Genomic DNA, 10,845 nt, shown 5'->3' with positions numbered 1-10,845 from the left:
CGTGAGTAAGAGTGCTATGCTGAAGCAGTGGGGCGAGTGTAGTCAGAAGTGATAGGAAGGAAGAGAGGGTATAATGCATCGCCCTAAATGAACTAAGAGGTATCAATATCTTTTAGACTATCAATATCTTTTAGACTATTGGAAAAATCACCCTAAATGAACTAAGAGGTATCAATATCTTTTATACTATCAATATCTTTTAGACTATTGGAAAAATTTAATAAAATAAAGGGAAATTAATATTTTAAATGTTGTAAACATCATCAGTATGTTAATACAGTAGAAGCTCTGTGAGTTGACCATCCAAAGGGACTGTCACAAACTGATCAACGTGTGGAGGTGGTCAGTATAAGGAACTAGGTCTACTCTACTGATACACACATGCGGGACATGTCCAGCCTATGAAAATTAGGTCACCTTAAGGAGGTGGTCAATGTAGAGAGGTGTCAGTTATGGAGGTTCTACTGTTTGTTTAATTTAGAGACATTTCAAAGTATCACAAACAAGGACCATCTTCATAATGATCACAGGAAATTAAATGTTGGTCCATACTTTCCATAGTCCCACTCAGCTACACTTCTGGAGGACATTCAATTATTGCTTGATCCATTCCAACCAAGTCTGGAAAACTGTCTGAAGATCCTTCCCCACCAGTAAGAGGATCTGGAGAGTGAGCACTGGTGTCATCAGCCTGGTCTGAACTCCTGCTTACACATCAGTGGACACACACACACAGAGCCACAGTCTTCACCCTCCCCACCCATGACCACAACACATGACCCGCCTCAGTTTCTTATACGATTCTGGCTTGCTTGGGTCCATCCATCCATCCACCTGCCAACGTTTATTAAGAGCATTCTATGTGCATAGTTACCATTCAATTAAAAAAAAAAAAAAAAAAACGGATCCCTTGCAGAGACCTCAAGGCTGAAAATCTATAAAAAAAAAAAAAAAAAAAAAGAGCATTCTATGTGCTATTCCACAGAGGATCTCATGTACACCCTCAGCCTGCTCAGCTGGGCAAAAGCACTTTGCTTAACTCTTTATCAATCCCCTTCCCAGAAACTAAATATTAAACTTTGACTTCACATTGCCAGCCCCAGGTCCTTGGTTAGACTGCTTTAAATGGAAGATCACTTTAAGCAGTTCCTATGTACCTAGGCAGTATCCCAGGGGCACTGGCTGCCATGTACAGATGCTCCAAAACTTACACAGGGTACACACAATAAATCCATCACAAATTTAAAATATCCTAAATCAAAAATCCATTTAATACCCCCAACCTACTGAACATCATACCTTAGCCTCGTCTAACTTTAACAAGCTCAGGCAACTATTAGCCTACAGTTGGGCAAAACCATCTGGTCATGGGGTATTGTAGAGTACTGGCTGTTTGTTCACCCTTGTGAACATGTGGCTGGCTAGGAGCTATGGCCCACTGCTGCTGCCCAACATTGCAAGAAAGTATCGTACCAGGCCAGACACGGGGCTCACACCTATAATCCTAGCACTCTAGGAACCTGAGGAGGGTAGATTGCTTGAGCTCAGGAGTTTGAGACCAGCCTGAGCAAAAGCAAGACCCTGTCTCTACTAAAAATAGAAAAGAAACTAGACAGATGTGGTGGCAGGTGACTATAGTTCCAGCTATTCAGGAGTCTGAGGAAAGAGGATTACTTGAGGCAGGTGTTTGTGGTTGCTGGGAGGTATGACACCACAGCACTCCAGCCTGAGGAACAGCGGGACTCTGCCTCAAAAAAAAAGTATTGTGCCTCATATAGCTGGCCCTGGAAAAGATCAAAATTCCAAATTAAAAGTATGCTTTCTTCTGAATGAGCATTGCTTTGCAACACGTTGAAGTTGAAAAAGCCTAAGTCAAACTACTGTCAAGTCATGCACCCTCCCACCACCTCACCCCACCACACACACACATGTACACCAAGATCTGGTCCCCTGCACGCCAACCCATGGTGAGCTATCATTCTCTACTCTGTTGCCACCATTACTTTACTCCTCAAGGGGAACCCTCATACACTACTGGTGAGAATGAATATTAGTGCAACCATTATGGAGAATAGCATGGAAGTTCCTCAATACACTGAAGATAGAACTACCATATGAGCTACATAGGGGATATATACCCACTGGGGGGTATATATCCAAAGGTGGAGAAATCAGCATATTGAAAAGGTACCTGCACCCCCATGTTTACTGCAGCACTATTCACAGTAGCCAAGATGTGGAATCGATCTAAATGTCCATCAGTGGGTGAGTGGATAAAGAAATTGTGTACATATTCCCCATGGAAAATTATATAGCTGCAAAAAAGAATGAAGTCCTTCCATTTGCAACAACGTGGGTGGAACTAGACAACGTTATGTTAAGTGAAAAAAGCCAAGCACAGACAAATGTCACATGTTCTCACTCACATGTGAGAGCTAAATATTAAAACAACTGATCTCATGGAGGCAGAGAGTAGAAGGATGGCTGCCAGAGGCTGGGAAGGGTAGCAGGGGAGGGGGAAGACTGGGGAACACTAATGGGTGCAAAAATCTACTTAGATGGTTATTTAGAGTAAACAATATTTGAGAGCACAACAAAGCAATATACTTTAATAAGTTAGGATAAACTTTAAAAAACTCAAATAAGTTAGGATAGACTTTAAAAAACTCGAAGAATGGAATTGGAATGTTCCTAACACAAAGAAATGATAAATGCCTGATTTGATTAATTCACAGTGTATGCCATTATCAAAATATCACACGCACCCTATAAAGATATACAACTATATGTATTATGTACCCATCATAACTTTTATATCATATATACACACACAGGAAAAGCAAGACTTTCCTCTGGGCTACCACCTCCACCCCCACCCCACACCTAACTCTGGTCCCACTCATCCCCACTTAGTACTTTCCCCGTACTGTCTCTTGCAATTTACACAGGCCTTCCAGCCAAGATCACACACACACAAATTATTAAGGTTGTTCCTTTGGTCAAAATGAATACATATAAATATTGAGAATAATGTTTTGGATCGCACTACACTCACAATGTATCTCTTGATACTTTCTTCATTTTCCCCCAATCCTGAACTTTCCAGCTCTTCTACTCTCAGTGTTAGATGTACAGCCACCCCACTAGAATAGGAGGAGGGAGTGGCTTGAACTTGAATGACATAGGACACAGGTACTTACACCTACATGTGGAATAACTAAAACCAGTTCAGACTCAGACTGAGTATCTGAAATGCGCAAAGAGTTCATCAGCTGCACGCCAGCGTGACTGCTACAGCTCTGGGTACACCAGAAAGTGGTGAGCCACCAATGCCCAGAGGAAATGAAGGAAGACCAACAGAACATGGGCGCCAGGTGGAATTCCAGCCTTTGTCAACAAGTGTTAAGTCCCACTATGCAAGGGAATGGAAGGAAAGTCCTGGTATCAAACATGATACCATGTGTGTTGGCCCTGCTAAGGGCATACATAGTCTGGGCAAGATGGCTGGTGAGAAACCAGTCGGTCCTCTGCATGTCCTGAGGACAGGGAACCGACCATGGCCCCAGACACCACAGCCTGGGTGTCTCCATAAAGCACAGCTAAGCTCAAGGCACTGATCTAGAATTCTCCACTATTCTGCTCCTACCCACACAACCGCAACAACTCCCCAAACCTGGAGAGGTTTGTAGGGCTTGCCTTTGATCAGCCGCTCGGGTCTTGTCCCTGGTAAGGTCCACATTGCTTGTGCCAAGTGTCCAAAGACGGTGGCGTCCAGAGTGGAAAGCTTGGGCCCCATGATGTACTTCTTATCACCTGCAGGGGATAGAGCAGAGAAGTCACCAGGCCGAGCACACTGCTGCTCGTGATCACGATGACATTCAGCACAGTCTCATCACACACTCTTCAACTGTGAACCAAAAACCTTTGCAGAGTCAACATGCATGGATAGCCTTTTTCTAAAAAAAAAAAAATTAGAACAAAAGTAAAATGAATTAAGCAACTCTGTGATACATCAATCTACAGTGTAGCAAAGCAGGAAACACCAAAATAAGATGTGGAAGGATGTTCACGGAAAAAAGGGAGACCCGAATTTCCAGCTCCTCTTCTCTCTCCCAGAGGTCTAGGGTGAGGCTGAAAGTTCCATCCTTCTGATCACATACATAGTCTGTTCCTGCGACCAACAGCCCCCATTCCCATCCTGAAGCTATCTAGTGGCCCACCAAGAGTGACCTGTTGTCCCCTTAGTATACAAAAGACACTTATCACTTCAGAGATTCCAAGGATCTTCTTAGAGAAATTCTTGACTCAGGAACTGGAGATGAATATACATATTGTATCACACATCACACAACATGTCACAATAAATGATTAATTGGCAGACATCTACTTACTAATTTTTTCTTACTAATTTTGTAAACTAATAGAACCAAAGTTTGACCTAAAAAGAATCAGAAACCATGTTTTTGCTGCATAAGTCAGAAATCTGATTTTTAAAGAACCAACATAAAATTATTAACTGAAAAATGGAAACAAGAATGCATTATGGTATAGGGAAAAAATAATACACAGCCCAAAGAACCAATAATAACCTCTAATAAAAGATGAACATCCTGGAAAACAAGCCAAAAGGATAAAAAAAAAGAAAGAAAGAAAAAGAAAAAAGGGAGAACCGGTCACTACAGACCTCCAGAGATACCTCCTTGTCTCGAGCTGTAGTGAGTAAAGCCTGTGATGCCTGAGAACACTGAAAGTGTTCCAAACCATCTCAAAGGTAGCCCAGACCAAACAAAGCCAACTTCAGCACTTAAAATTAAAATACAAATTAAATACATGTCCTCAGAAGAAAGCAGAAGCCGAAGTTCCCTAAGAAGTTAGGGGGTGATGTTTCCTGCCCCCAAGGTCCTGGCAAAGCCTCTGCTCTGAGGACCAGCTCCCCACCAGTTTCCCACTTGGAAACACCAAGTGAAGAGAAGCCACAAGGTCACAGAGCCAGCCCGGCATCAGGCTCCCACATGAGGCTGTTGCACTCTACTCCTATCTCTCCATCTCCACAAGTATTTTTACCTGGATTATTACAACCAACCCATTACAATGGCTCCTCCTCATCTCTGAGCTTCTGTCAAGCACAGAGAGGCAGCTCAGCTGGAGTTGGATCCGCTAGTTCACAATCTGGCACCTATTACTCACTGTGACAATCTGGTCATGACTGAGGCTTTTTAAGCCTCAGTTTTCCCATCTGGAAAATGGGGGTGATATTAAATGTCTACTCCTTAGAGCTACTATGAGGATTAAATGATACCATGCACATCAGCTCTCATCATAGCCCTTCCCTTTCTCCAGTTCATCCCATATCCCCCCATCTCAACTTCAATCCCCCAAATCACTTTTTTTTTGGAGACAAAGGCTCACTCTATCACCCAGGCTAGAGTGCCATGGTATCAGCCTAGCTCATAGCAACCTCAAACTCCTGGGTTCAAGTGATCCTCCTGCCTCAGACTCCTGAACAGCTGTGAATACAGGTGCCCACAACAGTGCCTGGCTAATTTTTCTATTTTTGGTAGAAACACAGTCTCACTCTTCTTCAGGCTAGTCTTGAACTCCTGAGTTCAAGCAATCCTCCCACCTCAGCCTCCCAGAGTATTAAGATTACAGGTGTGAGCCACCGCACCCAGCCACCCAAGTCACTCTTCATCATGTCATTCCCTTTCACAGACACTTTCAAGGACTCATGAAAGAAAGTCCAAACTCCCCTTGTAATTCAAGGCCCATTATATGCTGCCTCCAACCCATGTTCCAGCTTTATCCCTCATCCTCCCTTACTCTAGCAAACCTGGGGACACCCCCACTCCCCACTCCCCAGCACAGTTTATGCTTTCCCTTTCCTCATGCCGTGCCCCCCACCCTGCCCTCACAACCTATACGTGCTCCCCTCAGATCACCACTCTGTTCTGATCAATTGTATCCAGCCTTCAAGGTCAAGCTCCAGCCTCCTTGCAAAGCTTTTTGGTAGCAACAGGAGATTTCAGTTCACACAGCCTTGCGTTCAAATCCAATTTTGGCACATGCAACCTTCTAGGACATTAAGGCCTTTAATGCCTATTAACCTCAACTTTCTGAACTGTAAAATGGGAAGAACAGCTGGGGTGACTTGAGCAGACCACACAGCAGATACATCCTTCTCTTTCAGGCCTCTTGAGTAGTTTGTTTTTTCTTTGTGCATTTTATTTTTCTAGCTAAATGGTGAGGGCCACTTCTTACTTTTATTTAACAAACTCTGACATCATGTTGACTACATGCCTGGCCCAGTTCTATATCCTGCACTCTTGGGATATCCACCCATTTCACCACTCTGGAGAGGCAAGCTGAGGACATTAAGTAGCTGGTGGCTGCACGTAGGTAAGATAGCAGGAGAAATAATTAGAGGTGGGAACATGAGCTAACAAACCTATTCAGCACAAATGAAGCTGGAAGTGATTAAAAAAATAATCACCTCTACTATGTATCCCACAGGGACCAAGGAATGCCCTGCTAGTACAATATGCCCAGTCTCACCAGATTGTCCAGGCATCCACACTCAAGCCTCAGATGCGCCATTGTAAACCAACTTCTCCATTATTTGAGTCTTTCCCCAGAATCTAAGCCTATTACCAAAACACTGGGAAAACAGGGATTAAATACTAACTAGGCAAAAATAATAAAGAAAAACTAGATGCCATTTGTTCCCAAGAGTGTCAGTTACTTCCATCCCTCCTCCATACAGGTGAGTGGAGGTGAGGGATCCTGCCCCACAGCTCCTGGGCCACCCTGCAGGGCAGGAGGGGTGGTGTATCAGCTGATGGCCAAACAGTTCTCCCTGCAGGGCGTGGGCCACAGCTCTATTCATTGAAGGTCCAACACAGGCTAGCTCACCAAGCAGATGCCACCAGGGGGCTGTAGTGCTATTGTGAGAAGAGCTTTGCACAGCTCAAGAGAGAAGAAAAAAGAATTGGGCGGAAACTAAAAAACGCCTTCCTGAACACACAACCGTAAATAAATGGAAGAAAGAAAATGTTGCGTCCTTGAAGGACCTTAAGGGTAATGCCAGAGTAAAGTCTGTAAATTGTGAAGTCTGTTGTAGAATCCAAAGTCTTAGGGGACATGATGAAAAAAATACACACAGATAAGTGTGTGGAAAGTTTGGAAAACCTAAAATTGAGTACATAAATTCTCGATTAAAATAAATAAATAAATATATATGCTTTATGATTACATATATATATGCTATAATCATTTGAATTCATACATTAACTAGTGCATATAGAATTTAGTCAAAATTTGCCATTTGGTCTCAGAACATTAAAACCGGAAGGACACTGAGTGAGTTAGTAACACAGCCAGACTGAGAATGCTGTCACCAGGTGCCCTGACTTCGGGACAATGCATTGTCTTCACAATATCCCACGTGGATCTTCATCTCAGAGTTAAAGACCTCGCGAGACAGCAGGAGGAAGGCTGAGCTGTGAAAGTACAGAAGTATGCTTTGGTCGGGGAGGAACACAGAATACAGAAGGAGGAAAAAAGAACAGAAATCAGAGGGCTTTTAAAAGTACTTGTGAGGGCTCGGCTCCTATAGCTCAACCGGCTGAGGCGCCAGCCACGTACACCTAGGGTGGCGGGTTCGAATCCCCAGCCCGGACCCGCCAAAACAACAATGACGGCTGCAACCAGAAAACGGCCGGGCGTTGTGGCGGGCGCCTGTGGTCCCAGCTACTTGGGAGGCTGAGGCAGGAGACTCACTTGAGCCCAGGAGTTGGAGGTTGCTGTGAGCTGTAAAGCCACGGCACTCTACCCAGGGGGACAGCTTGAGGCTCTGTCTCAAAAAAAAAACAGTACTTGTGAAAAAATATGAATAGAATTTAGTATCTGGGGAAAACAAGGAGTGGTAGATACAAATTTATATGTATACACACATCAAAGACAATTATAATTTTTTTTTGTAGAGACACAGAGTCTCATTTTATCACCCTCGGTAGAGTGCCGTGGTGTCACACAGCTCCCAGCAACCTCCAACTCATGGGCTTAAGCAATTCTCTTGCCTCCACCTCCCCAAGTAGCTGAGACTACAGGCACCTGCCACAACGCCTGGTCATTTTTTGGTTGCAGTTTGGCCGGGGCCCACTACCCTCGGTATATGGGGTCAACGCCCTACCCACTGAGCCACAGGCACCACCCAACAATTATAAATTTAAAGACTATAAAAATATTCTCTGTCATTACAAAGTTCTCAGAGTACCTGCCAGCGAAAAGCTTTTTAAAGCTTTTGTTCTGGAATAATTTTAGACTTAAAGAAAAGTTGTAAAAATAGCACACTTCCTGTACACTCTTCAACCAGCTTCCAATATTATTAACTTCTTATATAACCAAAGTACACTTATTAAAACCAAGAAATTAATCATTACTATAATACTATTAATGCACTACAGACTTTATACAAATTTTATTAGTTTTTCCACTAATGTCTTTTTTGTTCCAAGATCTCACATTGCATTTAACTGTCCTATCTCCTGAATCCATGAAATTTCTCCAGGCTGTGAAAGTTTCTTAGTCTTTCCTTGTGTTTATAACATTGACACTTTTAAAGAACACTGGTCAGTTATTTTTAAAATGTCCATCAACTGTGGCCTGTTTAAGGTTTTCTAATAATTAGATTAGGTTGTATATTTTTGGCAACGTATCTTTCTCGGATGGTTAATTTTGCCCATCAACTTGACTGGGCCATAGGATGCCCTGACAGTTGTTCAAACAATATTTTATGTGTCTGTGAAGGTGTTTATGGATGAAATTGGCATTTGAATTGGTAGGGAGTAAAGCAAACTGCCTTCCCTGTGAGGGGGCCTCATCCAATCAGTGGAAGACCTAAATAAAGCAGAAAGGCTGAGTCCCTCCTGAGTGAGAAAATTCCTTCTGCGTGGCTGCTTTCTTTCAAATCAGGACATTGGCTTTTTCCTGCCTTAGAACTCAAACTGAAATACTCTCTCCTGAGTCTCAAGCCTGCCAGCCTTCAGACTGGAATGATACTGTCAGTTCACCTGGATCTAAGGCCTTTGGCATCAGACTCCAAGTCTCCAGCTTGCTGACTCGCCCTGAGTATCTTTGAACTTGTCACCCTCCATAACTATATGAACCATTTCCTTATAATAAATCTCTGCATATCTTATTGGTTCTCTTTCTCTGAGGAATACTGACCAATAAAGACACTTTCTCAGGGCTTATAATGTCCATATGTTTTATCATTGGTAATATTAACCTTGACCATGTAGTAAGGGTGGTGGCTAGCAGGTTTTGTCACAAAAAAGTTATTATTTTTTCTCGTTTGCAATTAATAATCTAGGGAGAGAAACTTCGATCCTATAAAAATATCCTGTTTCTCCTCAAACTTCGGCCCACTAACTTTAGCATCCATCAGCAGATGTTGTCTGAAGCAATTATTATTGTGGTGTTTGCTCAACTGTGATGTTCAATTCCTCTCATTTCTTCTCCATGTATTGATTAGAATACTACTGTCTCTTCTCCCCCATTTACTAATGTATTCAATTATTTATGTAAGTATGCACTAATGGGTATTTATTTTATTCTATAGTTTATAATCCAATATTCTCATTACTTATTTTGTTGCTCAAATTGTTTCAGCTTTGGCCTTTGGGGACTGGGCAAGAAAACATTTTTAAAAGGGAAATAGAATTAGATTTGCCTCTGCTTAAATAGGCTGAGCAAAAGGCTGCAGTCCGCAGCACTCCCAGGGTTTGTTGAGCGGCCCCAGATCTCGCAAACAGAGGGTTTTAGCAAAAACAAAACACTAAGGGCACTTCTGAAGGGCAAGGAAGAGCAGGCTTGGGTGATGAAGTGCGTTGGTAGACTGAAGCAGCTGAGGGATATCTGAGGACCTGTAACTCTCCCTGCCAGCATCCAGGTTGGGAATGTGGACTTGAACCATTGGTGAGGGCAAATGAAGGCTGAAAACATCAAAGCCCTAGGCATGGAGGGAGCCAAGGTACATGAGACTTAAGTATGCTCCACCAGAGCCACCTCCCCAAGGGCACAGAGCCCTCCAGACTGTGAGGGTGAGTCCAGGTCCCGATAGCAGCCAGGTGCCCAGGGTGATCAGACAGACCCCCACGGCTGGGTCTTCAAGTGGTCACCAGAAAACAGAAACTAGCAAGGAAATACAAGGACAGTGACCAGGCAGCCAGAGGGGAAGGCCCACATGGATCAGGAAAAGGAGAGCCCACAGCTGGCAGGACCTCTCCTGGGTGGATCAGGCAGTTCCTCTCTCCGAGGAAGGCAATGTTGTAGATATAGAAACCATTACAGCACCAAGGATGATTGAGTACAATCATGAATAATAAGAATATTAAATGGTCTTGATGGAGATCTGCTCTCTGCACCCCAGACTTGAGCTCAGTGTGAGTTGACTTGATCATAGACCATTGGTAATGAAATCCAGGATCCTCAATCACTTTCAAATATCTAAGCAACCACCAAAAACTGGTAAAGAAAGATCTTTAAGCAGCAGAACTGCTTAGGACCTGCCCAGAGTGTGAGCTTTACTCAGATTAACTCCATAGACACAGACGCCCTGGGAGGAAATCAAATCGCTATTAACTTCATCTTTAAACATGGGCATCCTGTACCTCCTCAAACGACATCCCAATCAGTATGTTGACCATCCTGTCAAAATTCTGTGTGATGGCTTGGCGCCTGTGGCTCAAGCGGCTAAGGCGCCAGCCACATACACCTAAGGTGGCGGGTTCGAATCCCCAGCGGGCCCCTGCCAAAAAAAAAAGAAAAAGAAAAATATGTTATTTT

General features: G+C 43.4%; 1 protein-coding gene across 1 annotated transcript in view; it reads right to left on the bottom strand.

Moving 5' to 3' along the window:
* FAXC (failed axon connections homolog) overlaps nt 1-10,845 on the bottom strand; it is a 63,976-nt gene that overhangs the window by 8,449 nt on the left and 44,682 nt on the right. Inside the window, exon 5 of the mRNA XM_003798214.2 lies at nt 3,697-3,813. Coding sequence (XP_003798262.1) covers nt 3,697-3,813 — 117 coding nt within the window. The remainder of the gene's footprint in view (nt 1-3,696; nt 3,814-10,845) is intronic.

This window comes from Otolemur garnettii, unplaced genomic scaffold (assembly GCF_000181295.1).
Source record: "Otolemur garnettii isolate 467f Iridium unplaced genomic scaffold, OtoGar3 scaffold00132, whole genome shotgun sequence".
Taxonomy (NCBI): Eukaryota; Metazoa; Chordata; class Mammalia; order Primates; family Galagidae; genus Otolemur; species Otolemur garnettii.
Note: the sequence above shows the minus strand (reverse complement) of the source record. Positions and strands in the feature narration are given on the sequence as shown.